Consider the following 25,673-nt stretch of genomic DNA (forward strand, 5'->3'; position numbering starts at 1 on the left):
GAGATCTTTCACTGGAAAGATCAAGATGCCTACAAGGTATCCATCCATAAGCCATATTGATTGCATCAGCCTGATTTTAAGATACTATTTCCATCTTCATACTCCAGACAGAAAAGCCCCTCTCCTGCTTCATATCTGCAGGCTGTGCTCAAGGAGTGTAAGCACATCCCTGTCCCTTTCTTGGCACCCTCAGAGCTCAAGGGCTTGGAAGTGGTGGCTCCAGCTGCTGCCCTTATGGGGCACTCCCAGCCCTTCCAGAGTCAGCACAGGTGGGGCCAGCACCTGCTGCAGGGAGGATCAAGATAAGGAGGCTGTCTTGAAGAGCTGTGGATACTGTAGCAAATCACTCTCTAGCTTACAGGGACTGCAGTCCTGCTTCCAAGGGCACAGCAGAAAGCCAGAGGGATAGGTAGGTCCAACCCAAGGGCCTGTAGGCTTGCAGGCACAAGCATCAGAGCAGGCTTGGAAGGCAAGCTGTGGAGCTGAGACATTTCTGTGGCTCTTGTGAGGTGCATGTGTTCAAGAGGACTGGCTTGGGGACAGCAAGGATGTGGAGTGTCTGTTTGTATCTGCATTTGACCTGTGGACTCCCACAGCTCTAGAGGAAGCAGTGGTGTGTGCTTCTCTAAAATAGTTGATTATATCCTAAGGTGTGGTTGAGTCATATTTATGCTCTTTATTATCTTCTGATAGTTTAACTAAGTCAGCCAGACTAAAGGGTGAACAAGGCTTTCCCAGTTCAGGCCCCTTCACCAATGCAAGTGGAATCTGCTGTAAAGGGCTGAGGTCTTGCAGGTATCCATGAAGCCACTAGGAAATTTGACTGGTTTAGACCACCTTCCACAGGGGTGGAAGGATGGGCTTCCTCACAAGGGTGTTGGGGACTTAATTTCATTGATGTGCCTAATGCAAACTCACAGTGTGATGATAGGTGTGAAATAGAAATCTAAGGCAGCACATCTGAAAAGTGTGGAGTAAAGGTGTGTGGTCATGCACTGAGCATTTGGGATGAGATAAACTAATGAAATGGAGTTAATCAGGGTAGCCTATTTCATGTGCTGTATAAATCAAATATACTTTGTGGTAGTAATTCTGTTCTATAACATCCACGTATCGAAAGAATGAATAAATTAATTTTCACATGCAATCTTAATTTTGGTTTGTGCTAGTTCAGGGATTAACTTTGACACATTTGTGGGTTTTCCAGGGTCTAGGCACACACACACGTGCTGTGTGGTCCAAGGGCACCCAAACAGTGGATTGCTGTTAGGCACGATGCTGGATCAGAGTTTTCGTTCATGGTACCCTCACAGTGCTTTGTCCTCAGAGTACATTTTACCAGACAATTGTTTCGGCAAGCTTTGACAGTTCGAAAGGCTGCCTGCTTTCTGAGAACAAAGCCAATGTCAGCAGCTCCACAAACTGCTGTTGCTGTCAGAAAGCATGGTCTGCTGGCTCTCTGCCTCCATCACCCTCTCCTTTGGTTAGCTGAGGCATTCCTGCAGCTTTATGGGGAACAGGATATAGGAACAGGTCAAGGTAATACTTAGTGTTGCTGAAATTAAAGCTGATTTAAAGTGCTTCTGCAAATTGTGTGTAGACATGTGCAGCCAAGACCTGAGAGATGAAGATGAAGGGAACATGCACTCTGGAAAACCTTCAGCAAACCCTCTATGACACTTGTATGTTACAAAGTCACATCCTAAAGCCTGAAATTGTGAAAAGTGGGGACTGGTTTTGATGTCGAAGTTGAGTATCTGTGTAGATAAGCATTATGAGGTTGTGAAGGTGTCCTGGGTTGAGAACTGACCACAGCTGAATACCTCACCAGCTCTGCTTGAGAATTCTCCTGTTGTAAGGAGAGAAAGTCCATATTAAAGCTGCAGATAGTTTTTTCCCTTAATTTATAAAATGTCAGATGTTTCATGACAGTTGTTCAAGCTTATATTCAGGTGATTTTCATTAGGAGGAGACAGAGAGGTGTATGATAAATAAGGTACATAGCAGGTCATCACCTGAGCAGTCACCAGTCTGAGTGTGCATGGACAGGTGAAAGGCATGAGCTTTAATTGTAGGGTGGAGCTGTATCTGTGTCTGAGATACCCTGTCTAAGGTAAACATTTTTGTTATTTTTATTTAGCATTCCCCCTATTCTTCCTCAGATATAAAGAGAAGAAAACAACTGTGTGATATGTAAAGGAAAGTCTTAAACTGCAGAAATTACTAAAACAGATGAGAACAACACTATGCCACCTCATGTGTTGTCAACAGCTAACATAGGTATGAAAATCTAGAACAAAAAGAGATTGGAACTGTGCCAAATATGAGAGGAGAAAATTTCTGGTCTTCAGATCAAATAGCCAGAGATTTGGTGAGAAGTCAGGAGATAATTGCTAGGAAGTATGGGAATATTAAAACTTTTGGTTATGGTATATGGTTGTGTTGAACAGAGCAAACAGGCTTTACAGTGCTGTGGGTAGGTGCCCCTGTATCCCCCAGAAGGACAGGTACTGGATACTGACTGCCCACCCTGGCGCTGGTCAGCTGTGTCTATCCCGGGGTAAAAGTGTTTCAGAATCATAGAATCATTTTTAGATTGAAAAAGAGCTTTAATATCTAGTCCAACCACTAATCTAGCACTGCCAAGCCCACCTCTAAAGCATGTCCTTCAGCACCACATCTATGTCTTTTCTAAGTATCTCTGGGGAGGGTGACTCAAACACTTCCTTGGGCAGCCTCTTCCAGCGCTTAACACCCCTTTTGGTGGAGAAATTTTTCCTGGTACCCAACCTAAAGCTCCCTAGTACAAGAGCTGTAAGATTTCAGCAGTTGTTGTCCCAGACACTGAAGTGCTGAAAAAATAATGACTGATGTGTTGAACATGACTCAGTACCCAGTAGCAGCCCATATGGAGTGGGACAGATCCAGTGCCCTCCTGTTATGCAAGGGCCTGATGGAATTTCTGAAATCTTGCACATCTAGGATACCTGGCACCTAGAAGACCTGAATTACAGTTGTCTGGTTGAAAGACTGTTTATTTGCTAACTGAGATCAGTTTGTTACCTGGCAGCACAGTGTAGCATCTGCTAATTGACTGGGAATGAAGCTCAGTGGCAACAAGGAATTTGGAAACACTGAGCTGAGGGAATGCACATCATCAGCTTCAATCCGAGGGTACTTAGTCATGGTCCAAAGTGGCTGGGGTTTGCTTTCAGTTCGATGTTTCATATGCTGTTACCTGTATAAATTCAGTATGTCAGAGCTTTAGAAAATTGCTTTTCTTGCCTTTTCATATTCTCCATATGTTTTTGCTCAGGTAACCGCAGAAACATAGCTCATTTCAGTGTAATATTTCTTATGTCAATATTTTATCCTTTGTAAGCTGTATAACTAGATGAGATGCTAACATATAACCCAGAAAAGAATTCTCACTTTAAATGGAAATGCAAAAATAATGGAATATTGCCATTCTGGAAATAGTTGTTTTCCTTTGGATTTAGGCTGATTTATGCACTCTCTTTTTTTCAAGTGCTGGCTTACAGCTAGTGACAAGGAGTGAGCCTGAAAGCTGCAGCACTGATGCTCCTTGACGTGGTGTTGCTGCCTGTGTACAAATAAGGACAGGGCCGGTAAAGGGCTGGGAGCCTGTCGACTCTGCAGGCAGGGATTTAAAGCTTGTAGCTGGCATAAAAGCAGAGGTGTAAAGCTTTCATCTCAATAGCTCAAATGACAAAGGCAAAGTAGCCGCAGCAGCGCTGGCCCTGAATGTTTAGGCAGATACGCCTCAGAGTTAGAGCAGTCTTGGTATCCTGGCCGGTCAGATGGAAAACCACTTTGTGTGCACCTGTACAGAGGTATTTGCATCCCTAACACTGCTCTGCCAGTGTGAGGGAGAGCAGAGATCCAAATTGTTGCTCTGCCAGTGTGAGGGAGAGCAGAGATCCAAATTGTTGCTCTGCCAGTGTGAGGGAGAGCAGAGATCCAAATTGTTGCTCTGCCAGTGTGAGGGAGAGCAGAGAGATGCCCAGGCATCGCTAAGGGGCCCTCACCTCCTGCAGCCCTGAGAACAGCTGGCGACATTGCAGGAGCGTGGGGCTCTTGTCGGAATTGCCAGGGGCTTGGGAAGCACAGCCCTGGCTCCTACCTCCAGACAAGTGTATTTCAAAGAAGGTAAAGGAACAGCCTCAGAGCCTTGCAGCAAGTTCAGTGTGGTGTAAATTCTTCAGGCAATGCAAGAAAAGAGGAATTTGTATTTAAAGGTCACGAACTTTGCTTTCAGTACTACAGTAAAATAGAATTTAAAAGAGGCATATAAATAGCAAATATGTGTGTCTTGATGAATGTAACAGCATTTTGAAAAGGACAAAGGATTCCCCTGAATAATATTTAAACTTCCATGTTGCAAATTGCTTGAATGAATAAAAATGACATTTTTAGAAGGTCAGAAATTGCTTCAGAAAGGCATCTAATCTTTAAAGTTCAGTAAAGAAATCTGCTTCTTGCAGCCTTGCTTCTGTTCATGTTGCTCTGGACTCACTTCCAGCTGAGGAATCTGAGCTGTGGGGGAACTGAGCCTCTCTGTGTATTAAGGTGTATCAATCTGGACAGTGGCCCTTTCTGGATGCTTTTCATTAACACCAGTGACTGTACAAGCTCAACAAACCTCTAGGAAAGTCCATCCCTTTCCCAAAGAAAGCTGAGGGGGAAATTCTGAGCATTCGGTGCAAATCGCAGTCTACGTGGCAAAGCAAAAATAGCTGCTGTAGCTGGCAGAGGATGCTGATAGGATTTTCTGTAGATGTGTGGTTGGCACCATTTTCCTTCAGCCCTGCCTCTTAGTGAGCTGCCTGAAGTGTCCCTGCTCTTGCTTTTCTGCTTCTGCTCTCAGATTAGCAAGATTATGGGTTTCCTCCCTTTCTGGGAGATGTTTAGCCATGGGTATAGAGTGTGCTGTGGATGGGGGGCTGGAAGGGCATGGGAGAAGCAGGGGCTTCCCCAGGGCAGACAACTCAGTGTCCCGTACCTGGAACCAATGGACTGAACTTGCATTTTGGTGCTCAGCCTGTCTCCATTCAAATACACACCTTAATGTGTTTTTGTCATCAGTGGCATTACAGACAACACAGTTAATTTCATGCCACTATATCAAAAGAATGTACCTGCCCTTAAACCTTGCCCCCCTGAAGCAAATGTCCCGGGGAATGCAGGAGGATGGGGTTGGAGAGATGGTAGTTTGACCTTTTGTAGACAGGGTAATTGGTGGGATGAAGTTGCATTTTTAAGGGCCTGTCTGAAGTAGTGCTCTGCTGGTGCTACATTGACCAGTGCATGAAAGGGCAGCGTCTGTGAAAAATGCAGCCATCAAGGAGCAATGTTGTCTTCTTGGAAATGTGCTCATGATCCCTCCTCCTCCCCCTCCTTGCCTGGCAGATGAGGAGAGCAGGGGATAAACCACATTGCCATCATTTTTAGTGGGTTAAACAAGGGCTGTGTGAGTATTGAGCTGCCAAACTCAAACTCAGATTTTTCCACCTGGGAGGTGAATGTGGCACAGATCCAAATCTTCCGGGGTCTGACCTCCCCATGGCAAATTCTCTTTCTTGGCCTGTCTTGTTAGTCTTTTGCATAGTAACTGACTGTACCTCACCTGGAAACGACATGTGTTGCTGTGACCTTTTACTTGTTGTTTTCTTTCTATCAATTTTGTGCAATTCCAAGGCACAGTTACAGTGTGGGCTGAGTAATTATGTTGCTGATTTACACGCCTCTTATGTAATTATAGTTACAGAGACAATATCGGCCTCCTTCTCTCTAAAGTTGCACCATGGTAAGGATGTTTTATCACTATTGCATTTTTGGTAATTCATTTGGTCTGCTTAGACTTTAGCACAGGCTTCTAAAAAAAAGGATTTTTCCATGCTATCACCAAAGGGTAACAGGCATTGTATGCTCACTTGTTCTTGGAGAGTCCCAAGGGTGCAGGGGTGGATGGCACAAGCTACAGCAATATGTGTGGTTAGCACTAGATCAAGGAACAGAATGAATAGGAAGGCTTGGCCTGATCTCATCAGCAAATTAGATTAAATAGACTTTGCAGGCTGATTGAAGCTCTAGTTGTCAGAGTGTCAGTGAACCCTGGTTCGTGAGCTGATTGGAAAATTGCAGTTTTCCTTCTGGTAACTTTGAATGTCTTCCTTCCCTTCATCCTGCTATTGTTTCACTCTGGTATTTCAGAGCCTGTTCATTTTGGTCGATATTTCCAAATAAAACAAAGTCACGTTCAATAGCAAAAGAAATATTATTGGGGAATTTGCTGTAGGAACAGTTGTGAGAATTGAGTTTTTCTGATAAATGTGTAAATAACTGAAACTTGGAGTTTGACCATCTGCCTTCATCTGTTTCAGGCCAGCTTACCTGAGTACACCTTTGGATGGATGCTGGGAAGACAATTTCATTTCATCTTTCCTGCCACTCTATACTGACTGACAAGGAATTCAGCTCAAGGTCACTGTGTAACCTGGTAGGTCTGACTCTTTTCTTGCGATGGCGATGACATGGTGTTGCTGGACTACTGAAGATGTATTATGGCAAGCATAAATAGCTGAATTGTGGGGATCAGAGGTTTCATAAGTCTTTGGACCAAAACTCCCCATCCTTAGTGCGGGTTTGTCAGCAGTGAATTTGGTCTTCAGGAGTTGTGGTGGGAAGTTCTGGTTAGGTCAGAGCAATACACCCACCAGCTGGTGTCTTGTGTGCACTGGTCTGGTCACAGATGCACCCTGTGCAAAGTGAGAGGCCCACTTTGGGGAGGTCTGAAGTGGCACTGGGGCCTGATTCTGCCTTTGTCTTGCAGTGATAGAGAAATTTTGTCACCAGGCTCTCATCTCCACTAGATACTTTTTTGGCACAGACCTATCAATCTCTGGTAGCTCAAGCAAGGTACCTCTAAAGAGGGACCCCAAACAAAGAAATCCCTGGCCAATTGTACCCTTACAATTTGAATTCCTTATCCTTCATGTGACAGTATGGACAAGCAGACAAATTACAGTCTGGGGTGTTATCACTCTTCATTGGTTCACTGTTTTGTTACCAGATGTTGCAATGTTGTCTTCATACCTAGGTCAGATTTAGTGAAAGTTTCAGCTGATTCTGCAGTCGGTGTTGTAATGTGTCTGTTATAGTTCATATACCATGGCCTGGGGGCTCTCCACTCTGCCTATTAATTTTTAAGAATTATTTAAGCTGCTAGCTTTGTCTACCCTAGCCCTCATTAATGCTCAGACTGTTAGCTCCAGATTCAACTTCAGTCCACCTTTGACTTCCACAACATAACAGCAGAGCTCAGGTAAAGTTCAACTTGAAGCCTAACAAATCTAGATATTTATGTCTACTTTCAAATAATATAAAAATGTCAACATGCAGGCTCTCCAGAGACAGGTCTTACCTGGAGCAGCCATATCTTTGTTCATTTGGTGTGTCTACAGGGTTAAGACCATGGCAGGATCACCCTGTGTGGGAGGGAGGCAGGAATTCGTGTAGTGTGAAGAGTTTGCTGCTGGTGCCTGCAGTTTTCTGTAGTAAGAGGTGTCTCATCAGGCTTGACAGTGTGCAGGCAATTTTGTACATGGATACGTGCACCCTTTCAGTGATCCTGGTGCAGGTTTGAACTGTCAGTGCTGCTGCAGTTTGACCTCCCACTGTCCTCCACAAGCATGTCCCCACCACCTCTCAGCATGCTAGTGGTTCTCAGAAATTATTTGGTTAAAAACAGCCCTAACAAGATTAAAGTTTTCTTTCGGACAGCCTGATAGACATGACACCTTAGATTCAGACTGGCTTCAAGAGCTGTGAGAAAACCCATCGGCTTCAAACCCCACAGAGAGCTGCTGCCCAAGGGTCTAACAAGCTGTCAGCCTAAATGCTGTTACAGGATGTCCATCCCTTCTTTCTCAGCACCCATGTCATGTCCAAGTGCATGGAGATGTAGGTGGAACTGTCTGCCCTGTTGTTATCTTCCATGGAAATAATGAAGAAGAAACCAGAGGAAAACAAGAAAGTGGGATTTATTCCATCACAACCAAGGGTTCTGCTCACGCTTCTACATGTCTGCAGGTTGCAGAGACTATGGCCCAGAGAAATTTTAAGTGAGTAAGTTGCTAAGAGTTTGTTGTGGTGGAGGGTGGAAAAAAAATGAGATCAATTTTATCAGTCAGAGTTTAGGTGACATTTGAGAAATGCTAAATTAACCTTCAAAATGTCTCCAAATGTCTTGTTTAAGAAAAAAAAAAAAAAAGGACATTCAGTCTGGGTAAAACAGACAATGAATGAGTGCATGTAAACAAATTCCCTAAAGCATTCATAAATGCATTTCCTCAGCCTCCAGTATTACATCAGGTAATGAATTATTTTCACATCTGCTTTATTGAACAAAAAATACCACCATCTGAGCTTGAAGGTGAAGAGGGAGCAATATATTTAAACTAAACCTGGATGTAGTTTGAACACAGAGACTATTTAAAAAAAAAATTCTGCACATTCACAATATTGTTTCCCTGTTCCAATTAGAAAAAATGAAAACAGGCTTAGTTCTGTATTTTGTTGAAAATACAACTTTGACTTTAGTTTGTGTGATTCGAATTTCAGACCTTAAAAAAACTGAGATGAAAATTGAATGGAATATTAATATAGGTTAACTCTTGTGGAGATCCTTACCAGACTTGCCTGGTGCTTGTTGGCCCTCTGCTTGCACTCCCACACATGAGATGCTGACAGAGATATACACATCCTTCCAAAGAGAGTCTGTCTTTTGAGGATAACCCAAGCACGCTGGAGCCCCAGTATTGCTGCTGGAGCCATGGAGGGAATAGATTTTTCCTTGTTGGTCTAGGTTCCCTCAAGGCAAAGCCTGGCCCATTGCTGCTTGGCTCCAGGCATCCTGGCACTTAGACAAGGCCAGTTGTCAAGTTTTTCTGAGGCAGTACATCTCAATAGTCACAGTGGACCACACTCCCCATGGGTATCAGCTGAATACACTGCCTTCAGGAAGGATTAATGCCCACTAATCCTCCATTCAAGAGAAAAAGACTCAGGTGTTTGCCAAGCACCAATGAGCCAGTTTAGTCCTTTCCTCCCTCCCTGCACTTCTATTTCTTTTTATAAATAAATCCTTCTCAAAATTACAAAAGCAGATCCAAGCAGTCACAGTGACTCAGCTGTAAAGCCAAAAGCAGCCCATATTGCAGATTAAAATTGCAATTGGTAATATCATTGTGCAGCACCGTGAAAATATAAAATCACTCTTTTCCTACTTGCTACATGCAAAGTACCACGTGCAAAGATTTACATCAAGCCAGAATAGTTGCTAGTAGAGAAAAGGAGGAACTGACATCCTCAAAAGGATTAGAAACCATCTCCCCAACTTTAGAAACCATCTCCCTCTGTTTTACCAGTACTGTGATCTTGGCTGGGTTTATCTGAAAAGGAAAAAGGAGACAGACTCAAAAGCAATGTATGACAGGGCACTCATTCACAGATTAATGGTACAGGGAGTGGTATTTCACCACTTTTCTGTGATATTTTTTACTTCCAAAGATAGCAATCATGATATTTTTAATCTGAAATCCACCCAGAGCTACAGTAACTGCAGGTGCTGCTCATTTCAGTCAAGCATTTAAGAGTTTACAAAGATTTAAACTGATTAAGTGTTAGAGAGGAGTGATGAATTCCAGATACTGATGTGCTAATTATGATAATGCATTTGTAGTGATTGCTTACAAGTGTAATTGCCTTTCTCATTGAATCCAGCTCTCTTTGATCCTTGGTCATGGGACAAAATAGATAGGAGTGTCACCAAATCTCCAAAAACTGGAATATGACATCTAAACACCGATTAAGTGCTAAGAAGAGCATCATTTATTCAGGCACCTGGTTTCACAGTCTGTTCTTTATCTCTCTTTTTTTGTATCTTATTCCTATTCTCATAAGGTAACTGTCCCAACACTGATGTTGTCCAAATTCTGGCTTTCTCCCAGACAAACTAAACAATATTTGTGTGTTCCTTTTGATTTCAACAGTAGAATTTCCATTGATGATAATAGGAACAGGAAATTTTCATAATCCTGTGAGTTTCTTCTTGCTGTCCAACCATGTTCTTGTTTATCCCTTCTGTTAAAATGCTGTGTTTACTCTGTGTCCTGCTGGGATGAGGTCAGGACTTTTCTTTACCCAGATTTTGCCCAGCCACTGGTTTCCCTCTGCCTCTTCAACACGTCCTAGAAGATACTTGAGCACTTGACTGACTTTGATTCTACATTATTTATCATTATTTTGTTTCTATCCCAAACCAAGGATGCAAAACTCATGTTAGAATCGGTACAACAATTTTACCTTTGTTTCTTTCATTACCAATTACTTCTCTAACTATTGCCAGAAGGCATGAGGCATTGCCATGCACAATATAACTCTGCTTTTCAAATACCATAAACTGAAGAAGGCTTGCTGAACTGTGCTTACAAAAGAGAAGCTCTTCAGCTTTGATAAGAAAACAACCAAGATCCAGCATTTCTTCCTTATGGTCATTCCCTCCACTAGTTAAAACTATCCAAAATCTGTAAAAGCTTTTTGAAAAAGGTGTGATTTTTATGTCTGTCCTTCCCATTGTGTGTGGAAGGGTATTGAATGACCCCTTTTTTCTTTTTCCTCATCTCCTTTGATCACCTGATAACACTGGAGCTTATGCTTTATTGTTCATTATTGTTATCATCTCTAGTGCCTTTCTAGTCTTGGGCTTTGCATGCACAGCACCACTTTCTCTAGATAGAGGGGACATTCTTTTCCCCTTGATGCATAGTTTGGTGCTTAATTGTACTCATACACCTTTTTTTTTGTATAGGGCTAATTTACTGAATGTCCTTGTCCTGCTTTTGTGAACACTCAGCCCCCATCACTGTTTATCTGTTTGACATCTGCATAGCTTAGCAGAAGGGATTTCCTTTATGTTTCCAAATCACTGATAAGTATACTGAATCAGATCAATATGATATTTCTCTTCTTTCTTTTTTGATCTGCCTACAGGGTTCAGACTGTGTAATGCTTAGCGGCAAAGCAATTGCAAGAGCCCTGGGGAAAGAACCTTCAGTGGAAGGTAATTCCTCAATGCCCTCTTTGCCTGCACATTCCTGGCAGAGGGCACCTGCAGCCAGCTCTGCCTGTCCCCCACATTTCCTTCTGTCCCCTTTCTGTATAGCAAGTGGAGCTGGAGGATGAGATGGAAAGGAGACCCCTGCCATTAGGGATTGTGTGGGGATTGCTCTGGATTTCAGCACACTGCAACATGGTGACAGGAGAATTTCTGACGCACTGTAAGGGATTTATGAAGCTGCAATGGGATGGCAGGAGAAAGCCCTAAATGGGGGGGTTTGGTATGCCAAAATGTCATGCTGCAGTTCTGATTGTAGCTGTGTGTTGTAGTAAACAAACTTTCCTGATAGTCACTCTACTTGAAAAACCTTCTTTTTCTTTTTTCTGTCATCTGCTTTCAGCAATGCTTTAAAGAACTTAAAAGCAGCTTTAGAGTAGAAGTGCCACTTCTGTCTCTGCTTGCAGGTATACCACCTGAAATAGTATGAACCATAAATCACTTTAATAGATAACAGCAGAAGCTTCACAAATCCTTGTGATTCAAACTTCAGAGGCAGCTAATGTAGCAATTCAGAAGAGGAAAACTGGGAGACTGCAGTTGTATTTTGTGCTGCTGGCTGGAAAGATCATGAAATGAATACAGCTAATCATATAAAGATTGTCAGTCAATAGAGCAGTGGTTCTGTGTTTAAATGGTTTAATGACTCCACCGGTGAATGTCCTGTAGCTTGATAATCATTTGTCTTTGAGTTAATTATCTGAGTCATATTAGCTTTGTGAAGTAGAAATGGAGTAGTGGGAGGCTTTTATTACACCATAAAAATATTAAAATCAGACTGCTATACTGTTAATCTTAAATGAGAATGTCTTGGCAGAGACAAGCACTTAGGGCACTTTTACCCTGAAGCTCACCTTCTCCTTGAACAAACAGCAAAGCAATCAGGCATGCTGAGTCTTTTATCCAAAAGCTTTTACTTTACTGAAAAAACAGGTGTCAGAGTTGGTGTGACTGTCTCCTAGACAGAAGGGTGGTATAGAGGCAGAGGCAGTGTCTAAGGATGCAGCTGGATACAGCAGCATGCAGAGGTATCCAAACTGGCTCTGAACATGGAGTAGAATGACCAGGGTACCGTGGCCCCTGACTTTTTGCCTGTAACCTCATGCAGGCACAAGAGTGCCATAGGAAGGCCTACTCAAGTGATAGGCTTGGACATGGCTTTTGATCATGAGTAAATATTTCTTGGACTTTTTCCAGTCTGATTCCTTCTCTCTGCAGACTGGGGTTCAGGCTGCAGATGCAAGTGCATGGTACAAGTTACCCCACAGAAACCAGAGTTTTCCCCAGGGTGAGAAGATGAGCAAGAAGATGAAAGAGAAGTTGAAAATGAATCCCCAAACTCTCCATGAAGAGAGTGACACCTGTGAAATACTCCAAGACCAGTTTTGAAAGCCTGTCTACGAGTTTTTTGTCACAGCCTGAGGGCAGGGTAGCACATTTTATTGAGTTTAAGAGTTTTTGTCTATTGAGACCTTTTGAGCATGGATTTTGTGCTACTTAATCCCAGTTTGCCATGGGAAGGAGTGGAATTCATCAGAATTCTGATCTTGACTAGAGAGGGTTGTATTTCCCCTGAGATTGCCTTTAGTTCCTATAGATGTGACTCTGAGCATGCTTGGTGATCCAGGAATTATGTTATACCACTGCCAAACCCATAAAAATGTCAAGAAGATGTCTGAAGTTTGTGCAAAAATCCTGGAAAGATTTGTGTCCCATAGTGTCATAAAATCCAAGTTGTTTCAAGACAATTTGGTATTGTGTGATATTCCTGTCTCTCCTGTCTGTAGTGTAATTTGAATCCACTGAATTTCAGCAGGGTATCAGGGCATTCTTTCAAGAGCTAGGAATGACCTGTGAAATAGGAAGAGGGCATTACTTCTTTCACCACTCTGTCACCATTTCAGTGGTTCCTCCCATCCCATTTCTTAGGTGTTTTGTTAGATAATTCTGTGTCAGTGTGCACTATTTTTCTCCTAGCATTTTACTTGGCCGACCTGAAAAGTCCTCTCTGCAACCTGTTTTTTAAATGTCAGTTTGTTTTGAGGTGGCAGTTAAATCAGTTCAGTCCTGCCCGAAATAGTAAATGTAAACACATTAAACAGGTCTTGTGCTCTTCCTGAACAGACCCTGATCAACTCCTACTGAAACCAATAAAAAGAATCTTCCTGACTTGTGATAGGGCTGGGTTAATCTACCAGAAATATTTATTCATCACCCAACAGGCCTCCTCCAACAATGCAAACTGAAGTTCATGCTGCTTTATCTAAGAAAAGAAATTAAATTGATTAGATACTTTCAAAATATAGCAGCTTAATTGCCTTCAGGCTTTTGCAAAGTCTCCAGCTGGCTAGACTACTAATCTTTCGCAATTATTCTCATAATTATAAAATTAAAATTATGCTTGTTTTCTGATGATTGATCATGGTTCAGAATGGCTCACACTTGCATTCCTTGATATACAGATGCAGGCCTGATCTAATAAACCCACCATATCCTCAATGAAAGGTGATAAAGACCTGCTGAGATACATAAACAGAGAACCTGGCTCCAACTATTAAACAGGTTGAAGTGTGTAATTCTGAATTTCCACCAGGCCCTTTCTGGTATCTCGCTGAGTCTCTGTGTGAGCCATATCAACAGCTTGCCTCCATGTATTGTTAATTAGGTATCTCACCCACGGCTTTGGGATTTGAAGTGAGCGTTTGCTGTAGTCATGCAGTATGGTGTGTTGCAGTGATTCCTCCTGGCCAAATAATGCTCTTTAAGAAAACTGAAGCAGAGCCATTCCCCCTCTCTTGAAGGAGAGGTTAGGCTAATTTAAATGAAATTTCTCTCTTTTTTTCCCTTTTCATAAGAATGCAGACATTTTTCCAGACTCAACAAGAAGCCCCAAGCCACATGAAAATCTTGGTGTAGGAGGGAAGATAGGCTAAGAGTGAGGGGAGGAGCTGCAGAGGGGTGTGAAAGCAGAGGCAGCTTGTCCTGGTTTTGCCTGAGATAATTTCTTCTAAGTAGCTGGTAGAGGGATGTGGTTTGGATTTAGTATGAGAATGATGTTGATGATTTACTGATGTTTTGGCTGTTGATGAGCAGTGCTTACCCTAAATCAAGGACTTCCCAGTGTGTCATGCTTGACCACTGGGCAGGTGCACAAGAAGCTGGGAGGGAGCATGGCCAGGGCATCTGACCCCAAGGAAATACTCTGTACCATAGAATGTCATGCTCACTACTTAAACTGGGGGAGTTACCTGGACAGGATTACTGATTGTGGGGATGGGGTTTGACATGGGTGAGCTCATGGTGATCAATTCTATTGTGCTATACTTGTTTTTCTTGGTTCTCTCTTTCTTTTTCAATTTAGAACTATTATTGTTATATTTAAATATTATTATTATATATAATAATATACATTGTTTCAATTATTGAACTGTTCTTAGCCTACAAGTTAAGCTTTTTGACTCTCCTCCTTGTTCCACTGGGGCAGAGTGGCAGGGGAGTGAGCAAGCAGCTGTGAGGTGTTTAGTTACCAGATGGGCTTAAATCATAACACATCTCCAGCGTGCTCCTCTGTGAGGGTATTTTCCCTAGAATGGGGAGTCATGAGATGAGTCTGAGGGGTTCAATACCACAGAGTGGATGCTGAACACCATGTGGAACTGGAAGTCAGGAAATTTTTATTTCTTGCCCTGGGGATTTTGGACCTGAGAAGCTACATGAAGATCTTTCTTAAGCACTTTGCTTAACCCTGTGGCCAAGACCATGGCGATGCTGAAGTGCCTCTCTTTTCCATTTGATCCAGAAAAAGTTCTCTGTGTGCAGAAAACTTAAAAATCAAAGTTCTCTCAAAAATAATAATTTGCTGCAAGAGCTTGATTGACAACAACTATTTCCAAATGACCCTACACCTTGTCCCACATTACCAGCCCATTCTTTGGGGGATGTTCTGGGAATCGCTAAGTGATTGATGACATTTGACTTTCCTCTGTGAATTATCTGACACCCATGGCGTCTCATAAACACCATCATGCTTAGTCACCTTTAAATTGCTATTTTAATATTTTAATATTAATAATTTGCATGCTTCTTCCACCTACATTACATATATACAAATCAGTATCTCCCCTGTGTAGCTTTGTAAAAACTCTCTTGGATTAATCCTCCCAATGAGAAGATTAGGCCATGAGGTCCAAATGGGACTTGGTAATATTTTTCTACTTGATCAGTTTAAAGTCTCCTTTCACTCCTTAGAAACTATGTGAAGGCCTTTTAGCTTTTAGCATGATCAAGGGAGTCTGATTTATCTTTAATTTTATGTGTAAAGCATTTAAGGGACCCAAATCCTTTAAGTTAAGGACACTTTATCAATTTACTGTTACAATAATTTTTCCCTTTGGCATTAGTCTTTCCTGCCCAGGAGGCCGAGTTCTGCTGTCACTCCATACATAACTTATGCAATTACAGGCTTTTAGTCACTTCTTTGTAAAGCCATGAGCACATGTGAATGTAGCAGAGTGGGAGCCCAGGCAGTGGTGAGTGGATCCAGGCTGCCCACAAGCCACCAGTGTAGCCGTGGGCCGCTGCTCCAGCACGAGGCTGTCATGTGAGACCAAAGAGTGCGAGTGTCTTGGGCAAGGGGGACAGAGGATTATTCTTCAAAGAGCACTGCTTGTATAACTCTGCTCTCATCAGTATTGATCTCAGCCTGAAAGTCTGAACACAAGCAAAAAGGCCAGCTGCTACCTTGTACTTTCCTGAAACCTGTGATGTGACTTGGCAGGGCAGCAATGGGGAGAGCACGCTCATGCCTGAAAGTTCATTGGCTTTTCCAGCTCTCTCAACTTGACTTAAGAGGATATTATGTCTCCAAATAGAAGTCCCCTTTGATACTATTCATATCCTCACTGCACCATTACAGAGGCATGGCCATTAGCAATATCCAAAATGAGAGGCACAACTCCTGGTCCCCTTGAAAAGCTTGTAGAGAACACCTTGCCTTGCCTAGCTGTGGATTTAGATCTTAATAAACAGCTATAGCAGAAGCTAGAAGGACTCTCTCTTATAACCCAAAAGTTTGTTTCAAACTCATGCAACAAGGTCTAGCTAGGCTGATCATTGTATTAGATTAATTTATTCAAATTTATTCATAGTGAGATTATTCCAGGGGGCAGGGTTTGTTGCAGACTTATGTTTTCAAGTAGTTTTTTTTCTTCCTTTTCCTCCTTTTCTCACTGACATTATTGTCTTAACAGGCAGAAGAAATACCTCTTTTCAGCTTTCCATTTTACCAGCCTCAACAAACCAAAAGCTCAGATTGTTCTTTGCCACATTCCCTCTTTCCCTTGTTTAGCACTGAGTGGTCTCATCAGAGACCAGCAGTGACACTCACACACACTCAGACCTCTTCTGACAAGCACTTCACCAGGTCCCTGTGGAGATTGTATTAGCCCCCTGACCCCACTGGCTGTGGTGGTGTCAGTAACCAGGCATCCTCTGGCAGAGGATACTCAAGGCTTTCTTCTCTTCAGACATTTCCAGCTGATGAGTTCCCAATTTACAACAGAATTTCTCATTATTGATGTAGTCGATTATTAACACAGTGTTGTACTTACCACATTTCTGCTATTTGGGTCCTGAGGATCATCTTTCTATGTGATGCCTCAGAGTCTGTTAATTTTTACTGAGTTTATTAAAGTTGCTGAATTTTAACCCATTTTCATTTGCCTGGCTTGAGACATAATCAACAACTAAGATTCTAGTGATGTACCACTGTAAACAACTCAGTCTGAGGAATCAGCCATGTCTATTTGTAAATTCATGCATATGTTTGTATGCCTCACCCTCTACCCCCATATTTTATGCATACCCAGAATAAGATGCCAGCAAAAATGACAAAAGATTATCTAATGAGCCATCTAGCTATAATACTTATCTAAATTAAACACTGTGTAAAATAAATTAGTTTGCTAAAGAAAATGAAACATTTATTAGCTTTCACTAAATATTGCATTTACTCCACAAATTAATCCCAATCCTAGAGGTTAATAAATAAAGTAAAATCTCTTCTCCTGTAAGCACCAAGGCTTTGTGTTGGAAGGTACGCACAAATAACTTCTATACCAGTTTATCTTAATTTGTGGAATGATTCTTCTCTTGACAAAAGTCACTTGTGCCTACAGTATACATGTATACAGTTTTTTTTTTTAGTGTACTTTCTGCAATTTCTTTCTTTTGGTTTTTTTTTTTTCCATCAAGTGTCTCTGAAAACTACATGAAGTCCTTGTGAGGAGTAAAGCGAAGTGGCAGATAGAGTGATGCCTTCTGTGTTCTTGTCCGAAACATATCTGCACAGAGAATTAGGACTTCTGAAGAGACACTGAACTTGAACCCTCTTATCAGCGAGCATATTCCTTGTAAAGAGAGCCAAGAGACCATTCTCAGTAGTCCTGGCTCACAGTTACCCCAAAGTGTTTGTATCCTGAGAAATTCTTTGCCAGTGTTGTGGAGTGTTCAGTTGGGTTATTTTTCTTTTGTTTTTCATAGGGCCCTATGGTTTGAGAGAGGATTTTCCTGATTTCCTGCATCTTGTATTGTCAAGAAAATATGTAATCTGAGTAGACATAAGGATTTATGTTTCAGAAATGTATTCAAATGCCAGGACTTGAACTAAAATAAGTATTAGACTTGCTTTTACTTCTGCTTATGTGTCTTTAGAGACTGCTGTTAGGAGGGATCTGGTGTTTGCAGTACCTTATACTCCAAAAACATGTTTTGTAAGTCCACTTCTTTAAAGACATGGCATGATTCCCACTAAAACAATTAATATTTAAATGCTTAGGTAACTTGTAGAGAGAGTATGGACCTTCATTCACTTATGCCTTGCAAAAACTGGAGATGTGTAAGAATAATTTTTTATTTTTTTGTTACTGTGTGGAAGTCAAATCATCCTGTGTCATCTCAAAAGCTATAATTATTTTTCCATGAAAAATATCTTTCAGAAAAAGCCCCAAACCTATAAACAGCAAAGTAGTGGCTGCATTTTTCTTTTCTTGGACTGATAATGTATGCACTTCTAAGCACTGGGCTGGCAGTGTGCAGAAGGGTGAAACATGTTTCTAGGTTAGAGGTTTGCTTTGGGTCTTCAATGGTCACAATGGGCAAGGTTGAATTTTGCTGCTTTGCATTAGTTTTTTCAAATTAAAAACAAAAAGAGGAGCCAGAAACTTTGCGAGGCAAAAGCAAGCTGAAAGACAAAGAACTGCTTTGCACTTTTATCAAGATACAGAAATCTGGTCTAAGAGAACTGAACTTTAAATTACATAAAAAAAATCCAAAAGAGAATTAAATAGCTTTTTCACTCCAATTTTATTTGAAACTTGCACAGAAAGCATACATGTTTTCTTGGATTAGTGTTAGTTTAGAAAGTATCTTAGTCCTATGCTGTTTGACGTGACTGAGGAATGAGGAATGAGTATCAGATTTTTCATGCTTCTCAGGAATCTACAGTCAAATAGGACTTTATCATCATACAAGGCTTTATGTCCTAGCAGTCATGCATATGAATATTTCTGTTCACTCTGGGAATGTCAGAAGAATCTCACAGATGCCTCTTGAAATGTTAAAGCTGTTGAAAAACAGAGCTCCTCCTGGGCTGTCACGGACAAGCCAGCTGGGTGCCCTCTTCTTGTCGTGCTCAGCCCCCCTCTCTGGGCAATCAACCTTGACAGTGACTCTTGCTGCCCCCTCCTAAGTGTGGGATCTGTCAGAACAACTTTGGCACCATTAAGCAACTAAACAATCAACAGATATAGAGTGAGTTGCAGACAAGGAATAAGAAACCTACTGGAGACAGATGAAATTCCCTAAATCTCTCTCCCCAGAGACAAAGGAAGACTGTGCAAGTGTTTTCCAGACTATTGGACAAACTCAGCTTTACAATAGAAGATGTGGAGAATAAAAAAAAGGTAGTAAAATGCCATCTCTTGCACAGTAAGAAAGCAGCATAGAAAATAAGATGAATTATTTATTCCTATATTTAAGCACTTGGAAAGGATGCAGACAAAACCAGTGTGAGGCCATTTAATCTGAAGGATTCTCATATGAGGAAAGGCATCACAATCATGTCCAGAGGAAAAATGATAAGGAGAACTTGTAAATGGTACATAGTACGATAATGAATGAAAGAAAAAGCTGTTTCTTGAAAATAAATGGAGGATTACTTTATTTCAGTCCAGAGTCCTACATTATCTCATGCATATGCTTAATTTAGATGGATGGGATAATTCATGTGGTGACCCCAGTGAATATTATGTAAATTTTAGTGGGATTGAGTCATACTAAATTTGCAAATCAAAGTACTGCTCAGAAATGTTATCTGATTTCCAGGTATTAAACCTAAAAACTCCATTAATTGTTCAAAAGTAGGTAACGAGTGTACATTTATCGGATGAAAAAGCTAAAACCTACAATCTATGAAGCTTAAAAAAAACAGTCCAGTTTTAGGAAAGTTATTACATGCCCATGGGAAAAAAAATATTGTCTGATTCTTATATACAGCCTATCCAAGGTCACTGCTGTTAAGGCAGCTGCAGATTCATAGTTTTAATTAAGCAGCAGCAAAATTTAGACGTAGAGTCTAAATAACAGAACTTCATGGTAATAAAAAGAGATACCTTATTTATTTTCCTGAGAACATAAAGCCCCATGACTTTATATATCTCCTACTTAGGAAAATGTATTTTTGTAATATAGGCAATTATAAATAAATTTTATTCAGTTCTTGCTTTACAGGGAACAAACTCATCACAAAAGATCATAATAATAAAAACCCCTTTTTAAACCAAGTCTGCTCAAATAAGAATAATTTTTTCACTGAGAGGAAACAAACTCTGTTTCCATACAGCTGGTTATAGTACATTTTTAATACAAACACTTCAAGCTGCCTTGTAGTAAAATGAACATTGAAGTTAATATCACGCTCCACCTGCATGAGAAATTTTTCCTTACATTTGAGAACAGTGTGGTGGGAAGATGCCCAGAGGGCTGGGGAAGGGGATGCCCAGGCACTCAGAAGCAAAATTTGGCCTGACCATTGCTCCTCTGTGAAGCCTACAATGAGTTCACAAGACTGGACCTTCGACAGATTATTTATTCTAAATGTAATTTGAGCTTTGTGGTTTTGCTTGGGTCTTTTTCCAGCTCTGAGTTTGTTCAAAGATGTGTGTGGTTCCCTGCATGATTTAAGTGACAGGGATGACTTACAGGGGGTATAGGAAAGGGAAATGCTGTCGTGTGGGTGGTGAGATAAATCTGCACTGGCTAAGTGCCCTGCATGGCAGCTCCCCTTAGAATCCTGAAAAGGCAGCTCAGGGCCTTTGCCACAGAAGTGTGAAAGGATCTGCACATGGGATACGCTATGGGGTCTGGGGGGGACGACTGGTGAACCATTTGCTAGTAGCCCAGAAATAAATAACTGTCAGATGTGTCATGTGTGAGTCCTGCTGGGACCCTGGGGTGCCACTGATGTGCCAAGGTAGGACAGCAGGGAAATATCACTCTGGAAGGGGAGGAAGCTGGACCAGGTGATGTGGCAGGCAGTATCCCAGCTCTTCGTTCCCCTCTTCTCTGGCTATGACTTTGTTAAGTGGTTCTGTATAGTTACATAGAGTGACAATGGTGTTTTCTCATTGGAAAAGTGCCCATGTTTTCATTTTAACTGGGGTCCTTGCTCTGTAATTGCTTGTAAACACTCTATCAGTTCTAAGAGCCAGATGGTGCGGTAGATGGCTTTTAGTGACTCCTGAAAAATAGAGAAGACTCAGACTAGACAGCATTTACAATTATTTTTTCTGTTTGAAGCACATAGATTGCAGCTTGCTGTAAACAGAGGGTCAAGATGAAGCCTCAAAACAGAGGCATGCAAACCCCTCATACTGAGCTTGCCCCTGGCAGTGTGCAATCGATGAACCTGCAGTACCCACCCAAAATATATGGGCCACGAGGTGCACAAGAGCACAAGGTGAGGGCTCTTGCCAGTCAGTGTCCATTTGCTTCATGGTGCACAGGAGCTGTGGGGGACCTCTGTTTTCCTCTGTACAGGTGCCAGTGTGGCTTTGCAGAACACTGTCTGTGCTAGATGCATTCTGGTTTCGACAGGACCTGCATCTCCTGCCCTCCATCGCTCCTTTCGCGGAAAGTCCCCCCCAGCCTTTGAGTTCTTCTTTCCCTACAAAAAATATAAAGAATGGTCGGAATTAAAGGAGTCAAAAATAGTCAATCAGTTTGGGGGACTGTGTTTATGTGTTCCCTCCCCTCTTAGGGTAGTCAGAGTGACAGTAAAGGAGCAATACTCAGAAGGGGGGCAGAGGCTGTTGCTGAAGAAGCAGTAGATGAGGGGGTTGACAGCACTGTTCAAGGCTGGCAGGTTCTGAATAATCACAGATGCGTAGAAGCGCTCTTTGGTCTCAGGGAGTATGTTGAAGTTGTCCAGGATATCAAAAAGAAAGTAGGGACTCCAACAGAGAATAAATGCTGCAGAAGAGACAGAGAGAGGAAGAGCTGGACATTGGATAGTTTAGCAATTTAGGGAGGCAATTACACACTCATGGAGCGACTCTCATAACAGACAATATCTGTTCATGCAAAAAAAAAATAAAAATCCTCTCCCCATTCAGGATCTTATTTAAGAGAATAGTTATTAGATTGTGCTTTTATTTGTCTTTATTTTTATTTTAATGCCTATAAAATATATTATGTGTGTTTCTCTAAGTGTTTAGAGTGCTCCCTGTAGACATATTGAGACACTTCTGAACACTACACAATGCATAAAGGGTAAATAGGTAGCCAGTTAAAGCATCATCAGTTATAGTGAAGTGCTCTTTTAATGGTCCCCTGAGTGAGCAGCCAATCTAAATGCGCACACAGCCAAAGTGCTGCTCCGTGACAGCACTGCCTGTCACAGCCACCTAGTAAAATAAGGTTTTCAGACACCCAGGAGCAAGGAATGACACTCTTTCACACTGCATTATGGTAAGCCAACATGTCATTTGGCATGCTGGCTGGAGGTGCTGTGTACATGGAGTGTGGAGGGAGCTTCTCCTAATTTCCTGTATTTGAGAGATGAATTGAGGAAGGGAAGAGAGGGCTGTACTGCTCATAGCCTCAGCTTTTGTTCAGAGGTGGTAGGGAAAACAGGTTAGCCACACATCTAGCTTTATTTGTGGGCATAGGGAATGAATCTGTCCTTCACAAATTTCTGTGTCATCTCTTCTCACAACGGCTTTTGATTCAGGATGTGCATAGAAGTGCTGGGACAGGCAGTTCACTTAACTATGCTCTAAGTACCTGGGCTGCAAAAAAACAGGTAATTGTGAAATCAGACCCATGATCACATCCTGACCCAGATGAGACAGCAGAGTAACCTGTTTTCTTGTCACATTAATCAGAATTTCTTTGCTGGCAGTTAGCTGAGCACTCACTAAAAGGGCAAGGAAGAGGTAAGCTCCCCTCCTGTTTTCTAGAACAACCAAACAGGGGGTGTCCATGCACAGATATATGCAAAATAGCAATACACAGTGTCAGAGTGTGGATCATCACACTTACTATGCAGAACTTTAAGTGGTTTTAAAAAAAATCCATGTATGTTAGATGTCAATCTGTTTGCACATGAAGAGATGCTGGGTGCCTAATATTACCAAGTTCTGCTGGAATACTTGAGCATCCATGTGAGCTCTCAACATCTGATGGCCCTGCAGTAGTAGTCGTGTCTGACAAAAGCTTTCTCTGATTGCCACGCAGAAAAGTTCAGACACAGAGATGTTCCTGGGCTTATGAGAAGTATGAATCACACTGGCCTCTCTCATGTCTGCAGGTGCTGCCACTAAATAGTGAGCTAAGCTACTCAAGTGGCTGTTATCACAATATTCTCCAATCTGAATTTTGCACAGTGTTGGAAAAAGAAGCAATCTCTTTTTTTCAGTGGCAAGGGATGACTGTCAGCCCTTGGGAGTAAACAGCTTTGGTTCCTTTCCTGTGTCTCTCTGGCAGCTAATCACAAGCTCTGTGTGATACTGCCTTTATTTATTGAGATAGAATATCAGCCTCCTAATTGCATCAGAATAATGCCATTTCCCTGGGAGACAGAGAACACCTGCACCAAGTCATCTGCTGCCCAGTTGGGAAAGGAGACCTCATTCTTTCCATCTTGCCAGGCAATGCACTTGTGACATCAAATACAATAGCTGCACATCTCTCATCTTCTTCTCTCCCTTGCACCACCCCAGCAGCTCACATGCCATACAGTGTCTCTAAGCCTAAAAGACAACTCAGCTGCCAAGTCTTTTGGCAGTCTGGATAGGAAAAAGATGTCCTCTTCCTCTGTTCCCTTTAGACATTGTCTCTTTCTTTATGCACACAAGTGGCTGTGCATCTAATTTAATTTATGGCTTATGTCAGATACTTAAAATGGAAACATATCAGCCAGAAGAGAGGAAAAGGACAAGAGCAGAAGGCAAGTCAGGTGTCTGGAGTCAAGCTCCTTCTCCAAGCCATCTACTTTGTCTGCTGATGATAGAGGTTGCTGAGGAAAAGCAGCTTCCTAATGTCAGCACCCTCCCTAGCTACCAGCTGTGGGGCTTCTCACTTACCAAGGATAATTACAATGCTGTACTTGATCGCCTTCACCTTCGCCCTGGATATGAACCCACGACTGGTGTAGCCACTGGAGGCTTTGCCACCTGGGAAAAGAACAGTTCAGCTAGTGAAAGAATAGGACTGGGGACATGTCTGTGTGTACCTTGACAGGCAGGACAGGAATACACAATCCCATCTTTCCCTGGTGTCACTCAGGACCTCCCTCAGTAATTCCTGAAATTTGGACACTTGCAAGTCTGCTCAAGTTGGACAATCAAAACCTGAGCCACACAAAATAAAAAGGGAAAAGGTAAGCAGGGCAGATCTTCCCGAAGCACTGAGACATTTGTATTCTTGGGATGGAATACTCAGATCATTTTATAGCTTTGTGTGGCCAGGAATTTCTGATCTTGAGCAAAATCCAGACTAGCAAGGACATGTGAAGACACAGAAAAAGCATTGCCAAGTATATGCTAGAAAAAATCTATTCTGGAAATGGACAAAGTTCTAGGAAAAGGAATTCTAACTTCTAGAATAATCAGTCTTTACTTTTTATTCATCTTCTCACAGATGTCTCCTCTTATTTTTCTAAAGAGAATTTAGTGTCAAAGGAAAGAAGGTAAATAATGTAGAAACGAGTTTTGAATGAACAAATACAGAAACCCCATTCCCCCTGCAGCAATGGGCATCCAATGTGACACTGCATGTCCAAGCACTCCCAGATTTGTGAGGATCAGCTGGAATTGAATCCCAAAGCTGGAGTCACAGGTATGCTGAGACTCACCAGGACAGCTAGATATGATGACAGCCTGAGCTTTGCTCTTCATCCAGATGGTTCGAATCACAATTGAGTATATGACGCTGCAGAAGGGGAAGAGTTGCTGGTATTAGGCACAATAAATTCAACAGACATCCCAGTCATTTGTGCTCTAAGAATATACTTTATCTATGTGTAAGGAGTTCACAGACATGGTGGGACTGCATAGGAATAATAATAGTAAATTACAGTAATAATAATAATAATAATAATAATAATAATAATAATAATAATAATAATAATAATAATAATAATAATAATAATAATAATAATATACTCTCCCACAGTATTTTTCAGGAGATCTGAAGACTTTTCACTATGGAGGTCCTTATGGTTGTCCTGGCTTTGTAGATGTCAAATTTGAGGCTCAGAGAAATGCAGTGATTTGGCCAAAAATCTTTCAAGCAAGAGCTCATTGGTGATTTTGAGCCAGCCAATGCCAAATCCATCTGAGTATCAGCTCTGGAACACTAGCCCTGATGAGGGAAGCAAGGGAGGGACCTGGTTTTCCTGTATGTGCACTTTGATCTTGCTGTTACTTTTTGGGTGTGAAGCTGATAAATAGAATTTCACCCTGAGGAATTTGATAAGGGCAAGATCCATGAGAAATGCAAATAAATACATCAGTGTTCAGTTTTGGGTCTCAAGGTGCTGTGGTGGAAATCAAGGAGGACTGAAGTGTGAAATAAATTGGAAGAGCTAGATGATCCAAAACTAGATTCACCACAATTTGCATGTTTAGAGATGTTTATATACTTTCAATAGGAAAGATGAAAAGTGGCCTAGTACACAAGGACCTTGGATAGTTAAGTATTTGCCCTTTGCAATAGCCAATCTGGACTTCTATTGATTCAATATAGAATAGATAAAAATAATTCCTTCAAGATGAAGAGCTCTTTAAACCCACATCCTGCTTGAGGATATTAATTGCCATATTCCTTAGTGATCCTTACATGAGAAAGGTGCAAGGAAAGATATAATTTCAGCATTTTGTGAAGGCAAAAATGTGTCTTACTGTTATGTGGCTTATTT

At 41.7% G+C, this 25,673-nt stretch overlaps 1 protein-coding gene and 1 long non-coding RNA gene across 2 annotated transcripts in view; one reads left to right on the forward strand and one right to left on the reverse strand.

Moving 5' to 3' along the window:
* Positions 1-262: 262 nt before the first annotated feature.
* Positions 263-20,037, forward strand: LOC111923603 (uncharacterized). Its single transcript, XR_002861166.2, has 4 exons — positions 263-409; positions 6,405-6,520; positions 7,954-8,144; positions 17,450-20,037. It is a non-coding gene; the product is annotated as an uncharacterized LOC111923603 (long non-coding RNA).
* Positions 20,038-21,288: 1,251 nt separating this feature from the next.
* The window catches only part of NPSR1 (neuropeptide S receptor 1), a 55,764-nt gene continuing 51,379 nt past the window's right edge, over positions 21,289-25,673 (reverse strand). Inside the window, exons 6-9 of the mRNA XM_023919418.2 lie at positions 24,609-24,685; positions 23,839-23,928; positions 21,544-21,724; positions 21,289-21,419 (exon numbers count right to left, since the gene is read on the reverse strand). Coding sequence (XP_023775186.1) covers positions 21,326-21,419; positions 21,544-21,724; positions 23,839-23,928; positions 24,609-24,685 — 442 coding nt within the window. The 3' untranslated portion in view covers positions 21,289-21,325. The remainder of the gene's footprint in view (positions 21,420-21,543; positions 21,725-23,838; positions 23,929-24,608; positions 24,686-25,673) is intronic.

This window comes from Cyanistes caeruleus, chromosome 1 (assembly GCF_971803275.1).
Source record: "Cyanistes caeruleus chromosome 1, bCyaCae1.hap1.1, whole genome shotgun sequence".
NCBI classification, from domain to species: domain Eukaryota; kingdom Metazoa; phylum Chordata; class Aves; order Passeriformes; family Paridae; genus Cyanistes; species Cyanistes caeruleus.